This window comes from Agelaius phoeniceus, chromosome 5 (assembly GCF_051311805.1).
Source record: "Agelaius phoeniceus isolate bAgePho1 chromosome 5, bAgePho1.hap1, whole genome shotgun sequence".
Classification (NCBI taxonomy): Eukaryota; Metazoa; Chordata; class Aves; order Passeriformes; family Icteridae; genus Agelaius; species Agelaius phoeniceus.
In genome coordinates this window covers 36,682,835-36,703,507 of record NC_135269.1, presented here as the reverse complement: position 1 = coordinate 36,703,507, position 20,673 = coordinate 36,682,835, and the positions used below count along the sequence as shown (strand labels likewise).

At 44.3% G+C, this 20,673-nt stretch overlaps 2 protein-coding genes across 3 annotated transcripts; one reads left to right on the top strand and one right to left on the bottom strand.

Annotated features, from left to right (window-relative positions):
- Nucleotides 1-274: 274 nt before the first annotated feature.
- Nucleotides 275-11,771, top strand: LOC129119702 (glioma pathogenesis-related protein 1-like). Its single transcript, XM_054631844.2, has 6 exons — nucleotides 275-1,006; nucleotides 5,457-5,702; nucleotides 7,678-7,787; nucleotides 9,524-9,606; nucleotides 10,757-10,783; nucleotides 10,867-11,771. The coding sequence occupies exons 1-6, from the start codon at nucleotides 827-829 to the stop codon at nucleotides 11,016-11,018; spliced, it is 798 nt and encodes a 265-aa protein (XP_054487819.1). The 5' UTR covers nucleotides 275-826; the 3' UTR covers nucleotides 11,019-11,771.
- A 1,772-nt stretch (nucleotides 11,772-13,543) lies between these two features.
- KRR1 (KRR1 small subunit processome component) lies at nucleotides 13,544-18,360 on the bottom strand. 2 transcript variants are annotated; one of them, XM_054631098.2, is made up of 10 exons: nucleotides 18,211-18,360; nucleotides 17,617-17,795; nucleotides 17,015-17,149; nucleotides 16,620-16,745; nucleotides 16,442-16,525; nucleotides 15,800-15,856; nucleotides 15,146-15,316; nucleotides 14,907-14,984; nucleotides 14,687-14,780; nucleotides 13,544-14,206 (listed from the first exon to the last, which is right to left on the bottom strand). In XM_054631098.2, the coding sequence occupies exons 1-10, from the start codon at nucleotides 18,296-18,298 to the stop codon at nucleotides 14,064-14,066; spliced, it is 1,155 nt and encodes a 384-aa protein (XP_054487073.2). In that variant the 5' UTR covers nucleotides 18,299-18,360; the 3' UTR covers nucleotides 13,544-14,063. The 2 variants fall into 2 exon arrangements, with proteins under 2 accessions (XP_054487073.2, XP_054487075.2); XM_054631100.2 differs by having other exon boundaries at nucleotides 17,617-17,792.
- Nucleotides 18,361-20,673: the final 2,313 nt, after the last annotated feature.

Genomic DNA, 20,673 nt, shown 5'->3' with positions numbered 1-20,673 from the left:
TACAGGGGCCAAACAAATAGTAACAAAGAAGCCTAAAGGACAGGAGAGACATTTGCCCACCGCAATTAAAGAAAGAAGAAAAAAAGAAAGGGACAAGGCTGCTACAGCTCTAATGTGGTCTTGTAGTTCCATTTCCTTATTCTCATAGCAGTGTTCTTGAAATATGACTCGTTTCCTGTGACTAGCTTTGTATTCAATTACCATGGCTAAGGTAAGTCCAGCCCACAAATCTTCCGAGCAAAATGCTGCTGGTTGACCTAAAACCACTTCGTTCCTCTGAAACAGTCTGCTTTTAAAGCTGGAAGACCAGACGTTGAGAAGCATGACTGTAAGGAAAGGGCTAATGACATTCGCAGTGCATGCCTTAAGCAAGTGCTCGGTGACGGAACTGGTTGAAGAAAACTTCCTTGATGCCTGTGCACAAACCGCAGAGATTAACCGACTTTCGGCGCCAGCCCTGCGGGGGCAGGACCGACACCGATGCTTTTTCCCGGCGGCGTTCCATTGCGGTGTGTTGTACAGAGAGTGAGTAGCAGCACAAGCACAGGCAGCGGGCTCTCCGAAGGACACTGGACTTTGTGGGGTTCGCCCCGTTCGGCCCCGCAGCAGCCGCGGCCCACGCCCCGGCACCCCCGGCGTGCGCAGCGGCCGCGCTGAGGGCCAGGCCACGCCCAGCCGCCCTCAGGCTGACGAGGGGCTCTATAAATACAGGCAACCGGGCACTGAGCCCGCCGGATTTCAGCACCACCAGCTCGGGACGTCTAGGGATGCTCCTAGATCCACCGTGGTGACTTTCTGCTTGCACCATCTCTCTTCTCCCTTCTCAATGACAGGCAGATTTTCTACTTGTGCGCTGGCTTTACTACTCTTTTGTTATTCCTCTGATTCTTATAATCCATCGACATTGCCTGATCCTCGGGATCCAGAGTTTATTAAGCAATGTGTGCAAACCCACAACACGTTGCGGTCCAGAGTGGATCCACCAGCCAGCAACATGCTCTGGATGGTAAGGGAATCTTCATGACTTACGTACAAATTTGTAGCATTGTGATGCTGTTTATGATTCTCAAAGATTGCTTTTGTGATCAAATGCAAAAAATCAGAAAACAACCCCACAAAAACCTGGGGTCATAAGACTGACCGCTTTTCAAAGCAGAGAAAAGAAGGCTGTAATTATCGGGTGGGATATGTGCAGTTTAGGTGTGACTGAAATTCCTCACCCGCAGCCGAAGATGCCCGCCCTCAGCCCAGCCGTGTTGCTGGGCTGTGTTGTGTGAGGAGCCTCTGGTTGCGAGGCGCCACACGCAGCTCGGCAGCCGGGGGTGCGGGGTTTGTGCACCTCTAAGCACAACTTTCCTGCTCCAGTCGGCGAGGGCAGATCCTGTTGCCAAACAGCGCCGGAGAGCTTTCTCTGGGCATTCCCTGCAGGGCTCTCACGGACTGAGCCAGCAGGGCGGCAGCTCCGAGGGGCTGGGCCTGCAGGGAAAGCCAGAAAGCACCAAGTTCATTTTCCGTGTCTGGTTATCAGACACCAAAAGGTAAGTGCCCCACTTAGGAGGGGTAACCGCACAGTAATAAAACTTGAATTGCAAACATGACAGGAAACTTACTTAGTTTCGCTTCTAGATGCATTTTTTAGATCAGCTCTCCTCAGCTGTGCATTCTGGCCTTCAGAACATGTTCCTTCGACTCTGTATTTTCTACATGGCTTTACTGGCCCTAAACGAACAAAATATTGTTAGGATGTGTTAAAAGTGCAGTGTTTGTATTTTTAAATTGTGCTTAATTTCTTCTTTTGAAAAAGTAAAGAACTGAAATCTGAAAAAAAAAAAAAGGAAGCATAAGAAACAGACAAATAAATTGCATCTAAACCAGGAACTGAATCATGGCAAGTTTCTTTCAAAATACTGCAAAATCCCTAGTCTTAAATATGACCTCTTCCAGGAACTATTTAATGTGGAGGTAGCAGTGCAATACATGATAAAATCTATTACAAGACTAAAAGCATTAGAACTGAAAACAGTATTTTGAGTGGCCCTTTGCACTTAAAAAAGGCAGAAAATAAGATGGTGCTTTTATTTCACAAGGAGCTTCTTTTTTGCTGGAAGTAAATGTCCACCTAGATATGTCAAAATTAAGATTGAATTCAGGACATTCTCATATTTTGGAAAAGTAGTTTTTAAAAGAAAATGCAAAATAGAAACTCCTTTAATTGCAAGTAACAAAGCTCAACCATTGGTATTTGTAATACATGTATTATAAAATGAGAATGTTGATCTAAAATTTTTTTACCTGACAAATGTGAGCCCTTTCTCATCCACCCAAAGCACTACTTAGTTCTGTTCTAAGGCTCCTCAAAAACAGCAGAGTCTCACCAGTTTCATCAGGGCTTTGTAACAGTCTCCTTTGAATTAGTGCTGCCTTACATCACTTTTCACATATTATGCATTAAATTTTTCCTCTTTAAGTCAGAAAGCAACTTGTTATAAAATGAAAACTGAGAAGCAGTTAATGAGGGGGGGAAAAAAGTAAGTATTTTTTCCTTAAACAGCAGTGATATCTATATGCAAATCTCCCTGTCCTGTGAATTTTCTTCGCATGCCATTCAGTCCAATCTTTCTGTTTAAGTGCAGTATTATAAGCAAATATGGAGTGTAACTGCAGTTAAACTAAAAATCATTGTGAACATTTCGGTACACTGCTTTTCATCTGTCAGCCAGATTAAGTATTCACACAAAATGGAAAGTATATTTAAACTTACTATGCAACTTTGAACTTAGTATTATTCATACCTTTATCAAAGTTTAAACCTATTACTACTATAGGATGAGGGGAGGAGGTGCATGGACTCTTAAAAAGCAGAATGTGAAAAAAAAAGACCATGAAATGCAAAGGTGCATCCCCCCGTCGTACTTCTCTCATAATGATCATCTCAGAGCCTTGACAAGATGTAAAATGAAAGCTTCTGTCTTAACTGTCAGAGTTATCTTCTAGGACTGGAAGACAAGTTCTGTACAATGCCAGATTTTATCCATTGTCCTGAAAAAGTATCTAAGGAAATACCAACTGCTTACTTGAAATAAGACTCCCTGCCCCAATTTTCGTACTCGATGGACTGAGTTCCTATCTACATTATTTATGTCCAGGTTTTGTGGGTGTATTTGGTTTGCACAAACAAGTTTTGAAAGCAGAGGGGTCATACTGGGGTGGCTTCTCTGAGAAGCTGCCAGAAGCTTCCTGAATGTCCCACAGAGCCATTTCCCTGCTGCTGGCCAAGGCCAAATCCTTCAGCGACAGTGGCAGTACCTCTAGGATATTTCATTCAAGAAGGGGAAAGGCTGTGCACAAGCAATTGCAGTCAGAGAAGACTAAGAACATGTGAGAGGAGCGACTCTGCAGACACCAAGGTCAGGGCAGAAAGGGTGGGAGGAAGCACTCCAGGCACTGGAGCAGAGATTTCCCTGCAGCCTGTGGTGCAGCCCATGGTAAGGCAGGATGGGACCCTGCATCCATGGAGGTCCATGGAGGAACAGAGATCCACCTGCAGCCTGGGGAGGACCCACACTGGGGCAGGTGGAGGCCTGGAGGGGGCTGTGACCCTGTGGGAAGCCTGTGCTGGAGCAGGGTCCTGGCAGGAGCTGTGGCCCCATGGAGAGAGGAGCCCGCACTGAGCAGGTTTGCTGGCAGGACTGGTGACCCCATGGAGAAGCCACTGTGGAGCAGTGTGCTCCTGAAGGACTGCACCCTGAGGGAGGGACCATGCTGGAGCAGAAGAGCTGAAACCCTGGGAAGGATTTACATTTGGAAAGTTTGTGGAGACCGTCTCCTGTTGGAGGGACCCCACACTGGAGCTGGAGAAGAGTGTGAGGCGTCCATCCCTGAGGAGGAGGGAGCAGGAGGGAGTGTTTGATGAAGAGAGCATAACCCCCAATTCATGTTCCCTTGTGCTGCTGGGAGGGAGGAGGAGGAAGTGGAAAATCATGGAGATTATCTTAGTGAAGTTATGTCCTGGAAGAAAGAAGAGGTGCAGGGAAGGTGTTTAAAATTGTAATAAATACAATTAATTTCCCCAAGCTGAATACATTTTGCCCATGACAGTAACTGATGGATGATCTCTCTCTGTCTTATCTCAATCCAGGGGCCTTTGTTTGCATTTTCTCTCCCCTCCCCAGCTGAGGAGGGCAGTGATAGAGTGGCCTTGGTGGGCACCTGGCCAGTGTCCACCCTACCACATTGGGAAAATACACCCTCCACAAACATTAGGCAAAGGAAGAAATGGAAGACATAGGTTAAAAATTTTTTTTAAATCTCCATAGATGCATTTTGGCATGATCTTGTGGTTTTTAATTACTAATTAGTAGTGTAAACAATACACATTGTTTCAGACTTAGCTATGGTACAAAAAAAGTTACTTAGGTAAAACATAGACATAAAATCCAACAACCTACCTTTGTTAGATTTTACCAAAAATCTACAAAAAGGTAGATTGTAAAATGCACCTTTTCCTTCATCATTTCTGATCCATTCAAAACAATTTCCTTAGCATTTTCATCATTTGCAGAAGCAAGTAAGCTATTTTAATTAATTCAGAAGAGGAAAAATAAAAAGTTTATTTTAAAAAAAACTTCAGTACAAACTAGTTCAGTGCTGGATAACTTCATTTACATAACACAAAGTATAACTAGGACCACAGGCATACATCTGTGGTACTGTATCTACCAGGAGGTACAATGTTGTAATTACTCAAGGTGTGGGCACAAGAAAACCCAGCAAGAGCAGACACCACCTCCAGTGCAAACAAAAGGCATTTACATAACTCAGTTGCTTAAATAGCCACTTTCTCTAAAACTGAATAGCAAGTGAATGAGTCATTCCACAAATATGAATTCAGCACTCGGGTTTCAAGCCACCAAACAATGATGCTCACCAAAGGGTTGAGTTTAAACTGTCCCCAAAATCACAGTGTGCTTGTGAACTGACCTGCCAGCCATGGCCTTAAGCAAAAATGAGGCTACACAAGACTTTTGCATTATTGATATGGTAGGCACAAGCCTCATTTTCCAGTTTCCATGTAAATTCATTTTAATTTACATTAATGTTCTGTCATGGCCAGCACAGCCTTGAAATGCTCACTGTGCCACAAACACTGTATTTGGCTGATGTACAGCTCTTGGTGTCCAACAGGCCAGTCAGCCAAGATCATTCACCACCCCAAAGAAATTTCTTCAAGCTTAGTCAGCAATTTAAGTTCAAATCAGAAACAAACCTACAAGCTGATTTACCATGTAGCTCTGTAAGTCTCCACAGAAGTAAAAAATGAATGAACCAAAAGCATCTACACAACTGAGATACAGCTTTTCCTGGGAGCTGCTCTGAATTACTGCACTGCCAGTATAACAAAGTGATTTTTAATTGTTTATTTTGTGATTTTGTGATTTTAATTCTTTATTTTGCAGAGTTGGGATCCAGATTTAGCAAAGACTGCAAAAGCTTGGGCAAAGAAATGCTTATTTAAACATAATATATACCTCAAAGAGCGAGGGAAAGTTCACCCCAGATTTGCTACTGCTGGAGAAAACATCTGGACTGGCTCGGCTTCTGTCTTTACCGTGAAAGCAGCCCTCGCCTCTTGGTACGCCGAGGTCGAATCCTACGATTACGACACCAATAAGTGCACTAGAGTATGTGGCCACTATACACAGGTAGGCATTGCATTTCTCCATCTAAACCATGAACCAGCTTTGCCATTTTGATACAAAACCTCCACATTTCTGTTGAAGATTCAGTGAATCTTTCCAGGTTCTGTAGTCTTACTATATGTCTGTGTGCACAAGATGTTCTTATGTTTCAAATTATGGGAGGAAAAGAGTTGCTGTGTTATTACTTTAAATGTGGCAGTTTGTGGGGTTTTTTTGGAAGAAAACAGTGCAGCTATCAAGCAGTCAGATTAGCCAAGCAGTGGCTGAAAAACAGACAACAGCAGTGGCTGTGAGCTGCAGTGCATGCATGGAATGAAGTCTCAGCTCTGTCAGGCAGACTTCAAATGCCAATGGCTGGAGAAGTAACATAATGAAAAGAGATGTCTGCAGTTCTGCAAACATCATGTGCACACTTTGTCCAACTGCTGTTCCCAAAGGAAGCAGGCAAAGGGAGCAAAAGGACTGCAGCTGCCATGCAACCCTGCAGTCACTACCCACAGCTATAGGAAAGCTTGCAACAGCAACTCTAGGCTTAAATTTTGACCTGAGGCTATTTAATATTTTTTGCTGAGATACACATGTGCTTTTAGGACTTGAGTAGATGAGGTGAACAAGGTGGGCTTTCTGAACTTGTGTGCAGAGAAGATACTTGGATGCAGGAGATGTGAGAGGTGACTGTACTGCTCTTTGAGCTTGCTCTCAAGAACATTGCGAGGGTCAGCACCTGGAAACGGCACAGCACACCTTACCTGGCACTAAAGCACAGTGCTGTTGACCATGGTGTTTGTAGAGGAGTGGCCCATGCAATTTCATGGGCGTAGAAGAAAAAAATAAGATTATTCTCACTTGGAGTTAGCAGTGATAGCGATTGTAGCTAGAAGATATATATCTGACAGTCTCAGGAGGTATCCTTGGGTTTTTCCTGTCAGGGAACTCATCATTCCTCTTCTTCCCAACTGTGGAGAAGAGAATTTTCCCTGGGCACAATTACTGCAGTTACCACAAATCATTGCTCAGTCAGTGGCCTCCTGGGATAGGGAAGGTCCTTTTATTCAGTCCTTCACAGTCCTCAGGAAAGTTATTTACAGCTGGTGCCAGGAGCAACCTCTGCTCTGCCACTGCACTAAGAAAACCCTCAGGAGTCTGAGGATTGTCCCATCTTCCCAGAGCTGGTACCAAACAACTATAAACAGAAAGGCCCAGTCCTCCCCTTTAAGTCAGTGGAAGCACAAATGTATTTATGTTCTAAGTTACCAGGATCCTTCCATATTGCTCATGTAGTCAGTCATTGCTGCTGTTTTATCACCCTCAAGTACTGCTGTGCCCTTGTCTCCCCTCTGCTGCGGTCATGGGACTTAATTTTCAGGACTGCAGCACTTGGCTGCACTCTGATAGGATGCTGGGTTCCACAGAAAAGCTTCTGGTAGAGAGAGGATCAGTAAGTGAAGTAATGGCCTTTAATGGCCTTGCCCCTAGATTATCTTAGTCACTGCCATGATGTTAAAAGGCAGGAGTGCAGCCTAAACACAATCCTCCTCCCAAAGCACCAGTGCCTTCTGAAAATTTGCTTTATGTCTCCACAGGATTTAGTGAAGGGGCAGCCAGCCCTCATAAGAGCTGTAGCAGATCATGAAGCCTTTTCTGCACAGGTGTAAACTCAGCTCCCACCAGCAAGAAAGATAGAATGCTAATGGATTAGGTTGAAACAAAGGAGGTGAACTTCACCTTTCTCCTTTGCAAGAAAGGAAAACAACCTGTTACAGCCAGTTGTGTCTTCTTTCTGCACAGTTTTAACAAATATATGGTGAATTGGGTAAAATAATCGGTCTTTTTTCAGAACAAACTATGATTTATGAGATCCATTATTGTCCTCCTCATCCCATTTGTATGTGATAAAACAAGAGAGAGCATGTCTTCTTCTAACTCTTCAGGTGCTGAATCAAAGCCCTGTCACCGGTGTATCCATCTGTCTTTGCAGGTAGTTTGGGCTACAAGCTACAAGGTTGGTTGTGCTGTGCACTACTGTCCCACGGTGCAATACATCTCCATACGCAACGCAGCACACTTCGTCTGCAACTATGGGCCGCCGTAAGGTTTTTTGTTATGAATATTTCACAGGTCCTACCCCTTCCCTTCCACAACATGCAAATTCATTAGATCAGTCCATTTAGTCCTTTTTTTTTGTGGGAGGAAATAGTCTCCAAAATAGAGAAGAGGTACACCTTTCTCCAACCAGCTGTTTTTTATTTGCTAGATGAGGGCTGTATATTGGAGACAAAAAGTAGCTGGACTGGAAGAAAGGATTAAATATAAGATGTTGACATGAAAATACTGAAATGATCATCTGAAAGTTAATCCCTTGCTCCTAAATGCCAAGATGGCCCCAGACAGTTGCCAAGTCTGAAGATATTCCCACACGTGCCTGAGGAATTAAGCCCTAAGTCAATGGCTTGGATAAACAGTGAATTGTGCAGTGCTGGCCGCCTGCAGTTTTAGCAGCTGAGGGCTGCTTAGGAGGCTGAGGCTGCTCAAGACAAAATTTGATCCAGAGGTCCTTCATGTGCATAGTTAGTAGGATATCCAGCTAGGATGGATGTATTATTCTCTTCTCCAGCTAATTAATACCACCTCAGTATAAATGCAGCTTTAAAAGCCTTTGGCCAAGCCATATTGGGCCAAAGCCAGGCAGCCCTTGAGCTCAAGTAAGTTTGGCATTCCTTTTGCCCACGTCTCATCCTTGGAAGAATATGTACCCCTGACTAAATATCTTGAAATGACACAGCTGCTGCTCTCCCCAGAAGCCCCACACGCAAATGTGCAGAGGGCCAAAATCCCACTGGATTTCTTGCCCTGTGTTGGCATGGGGAAGAGGAGTAGTCCCTTCACCAGCACCCAGCAAAGCAGACAGAGCTCTCTCTGGAGAGGCAAGGTGCTCTAGAGAGGGCTTTAAAGCTGGGCCCTTCCCTGCTGGGTGAGGACACCACAAATGGTCAGTTGCATGCTGACAAGTGGAGGAATGTCACATCCAGCTGTTGATTTTGAGAAGCAGCAGTTTCATTGCTTTGTTTCAGCTCTGCCAAGGGCCCAGGCAAGATTCACACACAGTTTCCTCAAGTGAATGTACTCTTCAGCTTAGACCAAGCAATGAAAGCCTTGCCTTGCTGAAAGTAATGAGGTTTTACCATGAAGTTTCATCTCACTGCTGAGATTTCATGCTTACAAAATCCCTCTCTGTGTTCATGGGCAGTTTGAGGCATGCTGTAAGTCTTGCTTTGGCCATACTTTGAGCAAAGCACTGAAGCTGTGTTTGGTGCAGTATCAGCCTGAGCAGAGGTAGTTGGTCCCACTCACACCACTGGCAGAGGGAGGTAGCAGGAGAGAATCCTACATCACTCCCAAAATATTAAACAACAAATGGATGAAATCACCACCTATGATTCTCCAACACCAGAGCATTCCTCTTCAAGGCTGAATACACACATACATACACACACAGTAACTGAACCTGCTCTTGCTTCCATAGCCAGAGCCAGCTGTGAGGTTCCAGAGTCTCCATGCACAAATTACCCAACTCTGAGAGTGCTTTAATTCCCAGGTTTGCAATGCTGCTGTCTCCAAATTTCTAAACAGGGTGTCCCGTTACACCTAATCTCTTCTGTTTCTCTGCATGTCTTGGGCACAGGGCACTCAGATGGAACTCTTGAAAAAAAAACCCATCATTCTATCAACACAAGTGAAGCAGAAGTCAGGTTAAAACCTAATTAGCAGTAGTTATTACCACCTTCCCAAGGGCTGTTTGAGAGCCGTGGTGTTTTCCTTTGCAGAGGGAATTACCCGGTGCGCCCATACAAGACGGGAACAGCGTGCAGCGAGTGCGGTGGTGAGAAGTGTACCATGACAATGTGTCGTAAGTAGAAGACAACCAGACATCCTCCCCAAGCATGTGTAGAAAGGGAAAGAGCACACAAAAGATAGTGGCAGGAGGCAGGCACAGCACTCTCCTGTTCCTAAATATAGGCTGAAAACCTGCAGTCAGAAGCCAAGTGGGTAGTAGTACATAAAGAGAGGGGATGAGGGCAGAAGGAGCCTGTTTTCTGCCCTGGGGAGTGATGGGAGGGGTCTGCTCTTCAGGTGCTGGAGGGTGTGTTACAGGAGATATGGTGGCTGCAGTTTAAAGTTATCACCCCTGCCAGAAATAACTGCTTGCAGAAACAGAAAGCAGGGAATGGGATACCTGTCCTGGGGCTCCAGGTTATCCACACCTGATGTGTGAGCTGTGGCTTGAGCTGGTGCAGGTCCAAGCAAGCTTTGCCCCTGCCATGCCACTGCGGGTGGGGAGAGCAGCCATGGCACTGCCAAAGCTGCTCACTCCACTGACCATCAGCCAGGCCATCTGCTTTCCCCTTAGCACTGGGAGAGACAAGGCTGACATGCAAGAGCATTCATGGAGATGCAGTGCTCAACTCAAGTCTGACAGCCTTCCTGATATGCCTGCACTTGGCTTTTTAATGGCTGCATGGAGTCAGGAGGGAAGGAGAACTGAAATTTCCATAAAGACAAGGCACTGTGCTGTGGCCATTGGCCTGTGGGGAGCTGAGGATATGGTCACACTTTTCCCCAGCACTCAACTATTGGTGAATTAAAGGAGTGGGAAGATGCTGTTAGAACATCAGCACCTAAGGAATTTAAGGGAGTCCTGGATTCACAGAGCTGTTTAATGTTAATTGCAGGCTCTCAAAACACAGGCCACAGGGCAAAAATCAGTGGGAAGCACACCCGGGGGGGGGGGGGGGGGGCAGGGAGGGGGGGGAGTCCTTTCTCCACCAGCCACTGGTGATAGAAGTCAAAAAAGTGTGATGAACCACTCCTCACCAGAGTCCTGAGAGTCACTGCAGGACTCTCCCAGAGTCAGCAGGTCTTTGCTTTTTCCTGAGAAGAAACACATCAGCTGTATTTGTAAGCCCATTGTGATGCTCACATTTTCATTCCCTTTTGGTTAGAGACAAATTGTTTCTAAATTATAAGTGTGCTTCTGTTTACTTCTTTTCTCTCTCCAGAAAATGAAGAGCGTGACAAAGTCATTGGTAAGTACCACTGGAATTACTGCTTCCTTTTGTTGCCCTTGTTGCAGTTATACTTGAAAACAAGTGAATTGTTTTGTTTACAGAGGATTCCAAGTGGCAACCAGAATGGGACAGGCCTGCGTGTGATGAGTTCTGCATCTCCGTTATTGCTTTAAGATTAGTACTCCTTATACTGACATTTGTGGCCTCCTGGCTCTTACCAAAATATTGGTCTCTAATACCTGCCAGTGGGTAGCACACATGTAGAAGACCACAAGAGCACTTGGCTCAACTCATCTCTTCCATTCACATAAGTTACAGGCAGCACAAACATTGGTAGAGACATTGTTTGCAATGTGATTTACAAGTACAGAAATAACATCTTCATTGCAGGTCGTAGTTACAAGCACTGATAAGCAGCTTTCTCATTGCTCAGAACCAGTTAAAAGTTAAAATAGATTTAGATGTTAAAATTGTTTTAAAAGTTAAAAAGTTAAAATATTATTAAAGTGGAGGAGTGTGCATGTGATCTAGTGGGCATGATGGCACATAGTCCAGGCAGCACACTAAGGTGCAGGCACCTGCCCAACACACTTTAGGAAGGGCTGGAGAGTGTCCAGCCCTGGAGCCAGGCCCCAGGACACAGCCAAGGCACAGGCAGAGTATGCACCTGTCTCATTCCTATTGCACTCTTATCTTGGGCACTCCGACAGCAAGATGCAGAGTGGCCTGTATAATTTAAATTTTTTTAAGGAATTTTTGGATCCCTGTGAACTCTGGCATTTGCATCCTGCAGCAGGCAGTGCACTTCCCAGTCTCACAGAGCACTTGTCATTGGTACTTTGCTTTGCTCAGAAATTGTTTTTAAACTCATGGCATCTGTGCCTAAACAGTTTCACCTGTGTTTACATAGTTATGTATCACTGCAATCTTTCCTGTTGTGGTTTATTTATTTTTTTGAGTATAGGGGTCTTACTGCTGTTTCAAACAATAAATTGTTCTTTCCTTCTTCCTGTGTATGGCAGTCATGAATTTGCAACATGACCTAAAGCTTAACTGCTGGTGCACAAAATAAACCTAGATTCAGCTCCAACTTGCACAACACTAGAAACAATACTGGGAAACATAGAACTCCAAATAAAATCACACTGTGCCCATAGTTACAAGTTTGGTTCAACAACTGCCAAAGAACAAATCTCCTGGAACCTGCACATCTGGAGCAGGCAGAAGGCTGCGGGGACAGCTGCTGCATTCAGCTCGGTATGTCCTCTACCAACCACAGTCATTCAGCTCAAGCAGAGTGTGGAAGCAGCAGAGCTGCACAAACTCACAGCTGGACCACAGCAATCCCTGTCTACACTTTTAGAAGCTTCTGCACCCTGTCCCTCTGCACACACTGCTGTGGGGGAAGCTGGGAAGTTCCCCTCACCCCTTCATTTCTGCAGTACTGTCACCACAATACCTGTCACTGTTTCTGCATGCCCACTCCTGACCCTGACCTTACTACTGGCATGGATTTTAACTGAAAACACTGGAACTGGGACCCAACATTTCTCACATTACACTTCCAGATCATTATCTGCTAGTACTCTTATACTAGAATCATTTCAATATCACAACATTCCTTGAATAAATAATTTTTCAAAATGCAAATATGTCTGGGGACAAAATTACGAATTTCATGCTTGATATATCTTTATATATATATACACGTCTTTGGTGTATACACGTCTTGGCTATGGAGGCTGCTGGAGCCTCCATAGCCAAGACAGCACACTCAGAGACACTCCTGTGTGAAACCCAGGTCTTAAGTTCCATGTACTGCAAAGTCCCAACTAAAAATCAGCTAGCAAGTGGCACATGGGCAGCAGGACGTGATGTGTGGGTACTCCTCCTGCACAGGGCTCCACAGCAGACCTTGCAGCACAGTCTCTGTCCCCCATGTGGGGTAGTGTCCTCCTACTGGAAAGAGGAAGGCAGGAAAGAGAACCAGATACACTGCTGTGTCCGGGGAGCTTAAAATGAGCTCAGCAGGAGTTCTCTCCTGCTTAGTTTAATTAATGTGTGGTCTCCAGGAGAAGAAACAGAAGCAATGCAGAGACCTGAAAGTTCAAAATGTTAACAGTTTCATTTGACTATATACTTAAGCAGCTCTTAGGAAATCCTAAAACCTTCCCTCAAAAACCTGTGGGCATAGGGGGATTAAACCCCCAAACTTTACAATGTGGCATCTATCAAACAAAAAAAATGATGTGTTTTCACCTACTAGTTTCAAATAAAAGGTCACTAAAAGGCATTGAGCTGCATCCTTCTAGGAGAACCATTTCCACTGCATGTGCAGTGACAAAAATTCCAAACCCTAGCAAAGGCACTCAGAATCATAACGTTAGTGTGGCTCTATCTCCCCCACAATACATTTGTTTCTTTAATCTCAGACATATGAAATAAGCAACAGCTGCTCTGCTGGTGCACTTTATTTCATCACATTTCACAGTTTTGGGAAATTGAAAAACCTCTAAACTTCCTTTAAAATAGGGCAAGTGCCAAAAAAAAAAAATAGGAACACATTTTTTAAAGATATTCTTGCAAGAAGGAACTAAACTAAGAATATATTTAAAAGTAAATATCACAACTTTTTGCTTTCCCTGCAGCACAATCCCTATGTAAAGACACTTGCTTTATACCATATTCTGTGTAAAAACCCATCAGGATAATGCTAATAAATGACAGTTTATCATTGTTTTCCTGGACAACACAATGAAGGTTGTGCAGTAGATTAACTAAGGTTTCAGAACATTGTATTAAAATAGTTTATTAACACTTAGACAAGACACACAAAAAAAATCAGCTTTTACAAAAATAAAAGCATTATATAGTAATAAATCTTGCCTGCTTAGCAAAAGTTATCACCACAACTTGAGGCTCCATATTGTCTGGCAGTCTTTTACAGAATTACCTTGAGCTTTCACCTTCCCAGAGTTATCTGGCCCAAATGTTTAACACTCCACATTAAACTCATCACTGTTTCTACTGGGAAACCTTCCCTTTAGACAGATGGATATGATCCAAATACATTCTCTTACTATATCAAACAACACAGCAGCACAGATTTTCTTCACCAACCTCACCAAGCTTGTACAGCTGTTGTAGGTCCTCTAATTAAACTGTACTTAGGAAAAGAGAATGATCATTTACTTAGTCTTTTCTTGTCCGTATTACACTGACAGCAAAAAATCTCCCATCTTCAGAGTGTAAAAATGTTCATTATCAGAGGAGACAAGTAAACATCTTGGGTGGTGAATTACTTCTTTTTCTTTTTTTTCTTTTCATCTGCTGCCATTTTTAACTTTACTTCTTCCTCAGGAAGCGCTCCTAATTTCTTCTTCTTTGCATTCTTTACCTTTTCTTTGATCGCTTCAATATCAATCTTTTTCTCAGTGGAGGCTACACAGTAAGAAATACAAAGATTGTTGTTTCTCCAGTTAAAAAAATAAAACATTTAAGAACATAAGCTCTTACTCTGCACATAGTGTGGTTTTACTTTAACCTTTAGAAAAAGTTGGAACTATTAAAAAAGGTTAGAACTATTTACCCTATCTTGTACAAAAGTTGTGATGTAAGTTTTGCAACTAAGTATTGCTTTCTGTTTACTTGAATGTAAAAGTTATGGCAGCATCACTGTAAAACTGAAAGGCAAAAATTGATGAAGCTCAAACAACCAATTGAGATTGACTCTTCAATGGAGAATTACCATTTTATAGGTATAAAATTATTGGCTAGAGGATCTTTCTACTGTCCCTGGGCATGCATCTTACCACCAGGATTTTTTTTGCATGATCTTTCTTTTTCCTAGGCTGTATTTGCAAAATCACTCAGCTTAAAAATTGGCAACAGAAGATTTTACAACAGGAAAAAAATGGTTACCTTTCTTTGTTTTCACAGCTGGCTTTTCCTTTGGTGGGATAAAAGCTTTATTTCTTTCTTCTTGTCTTCTCTTGACTGCATCTGCTTGCTTTGCCTGAAGTTACCAATAAAAAGGTCAAGCAGCAACAGAGCAGGGCAAAAAAGGACAAAAAAAAAAAATCAGATTCCAAGTCAGCAATCAAATGCTTTTTAACTGGACCCTGGATTAATACAACTTTACCTTTATCTCTTCCATTTGCTTGCGTTTCTTCTGTCTTTCTTTCAAGAAGTATTCACCACTTGCCAATTCTTTATCAATCTGCGTAAGACAAGAAGCCTTAGTTAATTATGCATTATAAGCCAGACCTGTAGTATCAGGGAATCAGAACATGACACAAAAGGCCTCCCCAACTCTTTTTACAAAGAACACAATTTCAGGTGTGCTATATTCCTGCATAACCAAATAAGGATTCAACTGACCTGGCTTTCTGGCTGTGGAGGTGGGAATGGTGTGTACTCCTTCTTAGTATTTTTCTTCTTGGGCTCCTTGCGTTTTTTCAAGTTCTTCCGCTTGAATTTAGGCAAAAATCTTTCCCAACTTTGTGTCCTCAGTTCAGGATCTTTTGCTAATTCCCTTTTGATCATCAAAGTCTTCAGTAGTTTCAGAACGTCACAAAGAAGTTATTAAAAAAAAGAGTATTACAGTAGAAGCCAGGAGATCCAAACTAGAAGTTTACTAGACTTTCTTAGAGGGAATATGCTACATTCAAACCTTGCACAACTCACTTCATTAAGAGCAGAGGGGCTTAAATATGAATAGCAGAACCAGAAAGATGTCTCAAAACAGGGACAGAATGCACAGGAGAAGGTGCTTCAGTTTAAATGAGCAAGTATCAAGCCAACAATCAAAGGAGAAAGTTTCCTTTGATTTTGCAGATACTGCCATTATGGTGTTATGGCAATGTATCCTAGTAAAACGAAGGATATCAAAGTCAGTGGTTTTTATAAAGCAGCACACTACAGAAATTCTCAAAATAGATTACCACACAGAAACATGCAACTTTTTAACATACAACCCTCTGGGAAGAAATAGCATTTTCTTGTAAACAAAGATGCACAGTGGACCATGCTAACCTTGATGTTATATATGGGATGTATATTCTTCATTGTGTCCAGAACAACTTTTCTAACCTGTATTGAGTACAAAAGAAGAATAACAGAAAGCTCATCAAGCATTTCATATGCTAATCAATTAAAATATCAGCTATAACATACTGTGCTTCCTCTGCCACCCCGAAGTAGTAACATTTAAAATTACAGAAACATTAAGGATGGCGAAGATCTCCAAGATCATTGATTCCAGTCTTTAAAAAGCTAAAGCACAGGGTTAATTGGAAGGAACAGCAGTTCAAAAATGGCAATACTATTGTCATGCTTCTAATAGACTCCAGCAGGCCCCACAAATAATATTTTCATGTTACCATGGATCTTATGGTGTCGTGAGGAACTTGCTTTTGACAAGCATTCTTCTCCCACATAGTTATTAAAATATCTACAGATGCTTTTTCTTCCAAGACAGAAAGATCTTGGAGTCTAAACAAAATTCGGCAGCTAAGATGATAATACTGTGGACATTCATGCAAATGTAGCTTACTAACACACAGCTGAAAAGTCAGTGAGATACTGCCAATGTTGCCAGATTTTGTGTATCACCCACCCTCGAGCTGGGCACAGAAATTTGTTTGCTACACAAATGGCTCATCTACCTCATCTTACCTCTTTTAGCCCACTAAAGGGTCCAAGAGCTGAAACAGTGTTGCCTTGCACCATAATATAACAGTTTGTTAACAGTTCCAGGGCCTACACCAAAAATGAAAAGAAATTAGTGTAATATGAAGACCTGACACAAATTTGGGTCTCAGTATTGTGTGGTTACTACACCTCTAGGAAATACCTTCAGAGTAGATCCTTTTGGCCCAAGAAGCCGTGCTCTTCTTTTTATAAAAGTCTCTCTCTTCCTCACCAGAGAGCCTATCTTAATGATGTCACATGCAACGTCATCCTGAAGGATACGAACTGCCTAAAGAGATGCAGACAATGTCATCTGAATTCAAATGTATTACTCATAGCAATCAAGAGAATACTTCAGTTTATTCTTCTCCCTTTGCTTTCATATATATTTACTTTAAATATACATTTTATTTTACTTGACTCACTTGAAATTCCCACATTTTTAAAATGTAGTATTTTATAAGTATTATGACTGAATTTAAGTATAACATTGTGATAGAATTTAAGACAAAAGATAGGCATTATGATAGATAAAAACTTTCAGGATTTATTACAGACCTGCTCAAATGGAACGCTTCTTGCCAGAAGTTTTATTAAGTCTCTAGCCCTAATGATTGCATACGGATCAAAAGTCTTCTTAGTGGTAGTGACAGTCATGCTTCCCTCAATTAGATCCAGCGCTGCATTCACATACTGCAGAATTTGAAAAGATACACCAGATCAATATCATAATTCAGCTTTGGCAGTAAGCAGTTAACTAACAGAAGGTAGATCTATTTTCCGAAATTTCTTGAGAGACTTTTAGCTTAAGAAAATTCACACACACAAAACCAAGACTGAATATGTGTCCAAGGCCCAAAGCACCACCTCTCTCATCTCCCTGAATTCAAGCACAGCAAAGCTGTCAGTGCCTGGATGATGAGCTATTTGCTGCTGCAAATACTGTGCTGACAGCATTTACAAAGACCTGCAAGTCTGGATACACAACTCTTCACCAATTTTGATGACAAAAAACGACACTGCTAATTCAAAAGGCAAGCACAGTAGAAATTCACAAACATGGTATGAGAAAAGCAACTTGCACTGTTTTCATTAGCTTAATTAAGACCTGTATGTCCCAAAAGGTAAAGTTTAGTATCAAAATGGTAAAAAGTTCATACATGTTCCCCCAAGGCTTTCTGGACAAGTGGCCAGCACTCTTTCAAGTATGCTTCTCTATACTTCGGGAACAATGTTGCAAAACTGCTTTCTTCCAGCAGCCCTCTGGGATTATCCTCTCTTGTAAAGGCTGGCTCTTTCCATCCATCTGGCACAGTGAGAAGTTCAGATTCATCAACTGCTATTAAAAAGAAAAAAAAAAGCTATTGTTATAAGAAGATTGATTTAATACACTGTTAAGTGTGGTTTGCATCGCTTCTGACCTTAGAAAAATTACTGCTTTAAACTCTTTGTATTAAAAAAAACCCAAACAAACCCCAAAAAACAAACAAACAAACAAACAAACAAAAAATAAAATCCGCAGCTGAGATATGCACTGTTGATCTGGTATATACAAGATGATTATTCAAGTATATTACACAGGAACAAGGCACAAAGTGAGGCGAGGAAGCCGAGAGCATGCACACCACAACACGGCACGGCCGCTGCTGTCCCCAAGCACCCATCAGCCGCCTGTGCCCTCCGCAGCGCCCCACGGAGCCCCCCTCATTCCGCGGCCCTCCCAGCCAGCCTCCAGTCCGGCATCCCGCCCTCACCTGGCGCCGCTTTCTTCTTGTTCTTGTGCTTTTCTCTGCGCTTCGGGCCGGAGCCGGGCCCGGTCTCCTCGTCAGGCACGGCCGCCATGTCCGCGCGCGCCGGAAGGGGCGGAGCCGGGCCGCGCGGAGCTTCCCCCGCGCTCTGTGGGACCGCCCGGCCGGAGCCTGCGCCCCAAAACGCGTGTGGAATTACTCGGGTACTGCGGTGCTCGTAACTACAGAAAAGGGGCTCCTGGAGAGACCTGGTTTTTCAGCTGAATAACTTACTGTTCAGTTGATTAATCCGGATAGTAAATAAGGAATTTAAGGTTTTCTGGGGGATGCTCTTCATCCTCTTCCCTGCCCCTTCCTGTACGTGTACCTGAGCATTTCCTTCAATGAAGAGCAAGAATGTGCCTCCTCCGCTGTCGTTTGTGGACACCATGAAAAGCCAATGGGGTGAAAAACCGGAGGAGACCTTTAAGAGCAAGAGCAGCACTCTGAGGCAGCACAGTGTTGTCTTTGGCAGGTGCTCACTGCATTTGTTCATAAAAAACCTGCACTCTACGATATTTAATTACCTAAATGATGAGGAAGAGACGTCTATCACCTGATCTATACCTGAGTAAAATACTAATTTAAAAATCAGTTTTGACTCTCCTAAAACCTCTCCTTCGGACCTTCCTTCCTATTTTTCCTCGCCTGCTCCATGTGCCAGCCCTTTGCTCACCCCCATCTCCCACAACGAACAGGACTTACTTCCCAGTCCTTTCTGTCTGCGAGCTGACATGGAGCTGATGCGAGCTTTTAGCCATTCAAGTTAATTTCTGTCTGTCAGCATCCTTGAGGCAGGGGCCGGGAGCGGTTCCCGGCGAGGGGGAAGAAGCTGAAAGGGGAGCCCGGGAGCCCCTGGCAGAGAGTGCTGGCGGCGCTTGGGGAGGCTGGTTACCCATCCCCGGCCCCGCTAGATGGCACTGCCCGCCGCGCTGAGCGCAGCGCCCGGACGGAGCGGCAGGGACAGGACCGGCAGGGAGGGATGGAGGCGGTGGGGAATGTGCTCCCCCTCCGCCCAGACAGCCCTGCCGCGCCCGGCACCGGGCTTTGGATGCCGGATGCCATTGACATTGAAAGGCTCCGTGCCCCTGGGCAAGCACAAGGAGGCAAATTTGCCTCAGCTCTTGGACACAGGATCTTTCTGGGGCTGCTTGCCGGGCTGGCATTCCTCAGCGCTGCAAAGCCTCTGAGCACAGGACGGGGTCCTGGCCGGCTACGGGCAGCCGGTGGATGCGAAGGGAGGGCTGGGGCTCCTGGGGAGGCGGCGCGGTGAAGTGCATGAAGCGCACGGTGAGCCTCTCTTACCTGAAACCTGCACACGTGTTGTGAAAGCGCAGCTAAGCAGATCTGGAAAGAGCTTGAGGGACGATAATTAGTGTAGTTCTGCTCTTGTTTAGTGTCTGATGACTCCTGTGGTGCAGCCCACCGAAAAAATCACGGGAGTGGGCTGTGGAAGGGGCATGTCCTCAGCCCTGGGCAGTGGGAGTAAGCCTCCTGGTGGGATAAAAGAGTAAAGAGGCTGCAATCCATAGTGTTGAGAGTGTGAAAAGAAATTACAGGCTGCAGCCTCCAGCCTGCCAGCCTCCTAAGTAGTGTTCTTGCTTGCTTGTGTGTGCATCCCACACCTCTGAGTGGCAGCGACAGCCTACTCATGTGCCCTGTCCTCTCCTGCATCCCAGACCCTCGGCCAGCTGCGGCTCCAGCGGGGTCACCAAGCCCCCAGCCCCTGTGCTGGAGGAGAAGTGAACGGTGTTAGGGGTAAGGGGCAAGGGACTGGGGCCTTGTGACTTCCTTTTTAATGATGGACAACCCTCTGTGGTCCAGTGCTGCACTGAAACATCTCTTTGCCTGATCAAGACAAATACACTGAAATAACAGAAAATAGAGGCGGTAGTGCTAACAGACTTGGAAGATGTGATTTGAGAAGGGTCGTCAGGCCCCTCTTGTTTGATTCTTTGAAGGAGACAGTAATTTCTCACCTTTCCTCTTACCTCAGTATCTGCAGTCTGGCTGGATACAAGGAAGCCACTTCTCTAAATTCCTGATAGGATCAGGATGCTCCCACAGACCTGCTCTGCTTTTCCAGACAGCAGCACGTGTATATCATTTTTACTATTCACAGCTCAAATGCAATAACCAGCTGCTGCTCATTCAGCGGGGTTAGGAAGCTGATGACAGCTAGCTACAGGGACAATGGCTGCTGAGGGGACAGAGACTGGCACTGCTGCCCAGGTGACTGGGACAGGGATTCTGCAACCCCACAGGAGCAGGGTCCTCTGCACACTGGTTTGAAGCTGAGCTCCCAGGCAGGAGGGACAGTGTGAGGGCCACTGCAGTGGTGGGGCACAGTTACCACAGGTGGGGATGCAGTGCTGCTGCATGCTGTAAATCACTGTGCTCCACCACCCCTTCCCCCAGGGTGTGCATACC

Excerpts from the sequence above, each read along its gene's own strand:
- LOC129119702 (XM_054631844.2), top strand. The coding sequence starts at position 827 with ATGACAGGCAGATTTTCTACTTGTGCGCTGGCTTTACTACTCTTTTGT. Across the intron at positions 7,788-9,523 it reads GTCTGCAACTATGGGCCGCC|AGGGAATTACCCGGTGCGCC; the intron begins GTAAGGTTTTTT and ends TTTCCTTTGCAG. Across the intron at positions 9,607-10,756 it reads GTGTACCATGACAATGTGTC|AAAATGAAGAGCGTGACAAA; the intron begins GTAAGTAGAAGA and ends TTCTCTCTCCAG.
- KRR1 (XM_054631098.2), bottom strand. The coding sequence starts at position 18,298 with ATGGCGGCCGTGCCTGACGAGGAGACCGGGCCCGGCTCCGGCCCGAAG. Across the intron at positions 14,985-15,145 it reads CTCCACAGCCAGAAAGCCAG|ATTGATAAAGAATTGGCAAG; the intron begins GTCAGTTGAATC and ends TGTCTTACGCAG. Across the intron at positions 14,781-14,906 it reads AGCAAATGGAAGAGATAAAG|GCAAAGCAAGCAGATGCAGT; the intron begins GTAAAGTTGTAT and ends TGGTAACTTCAG.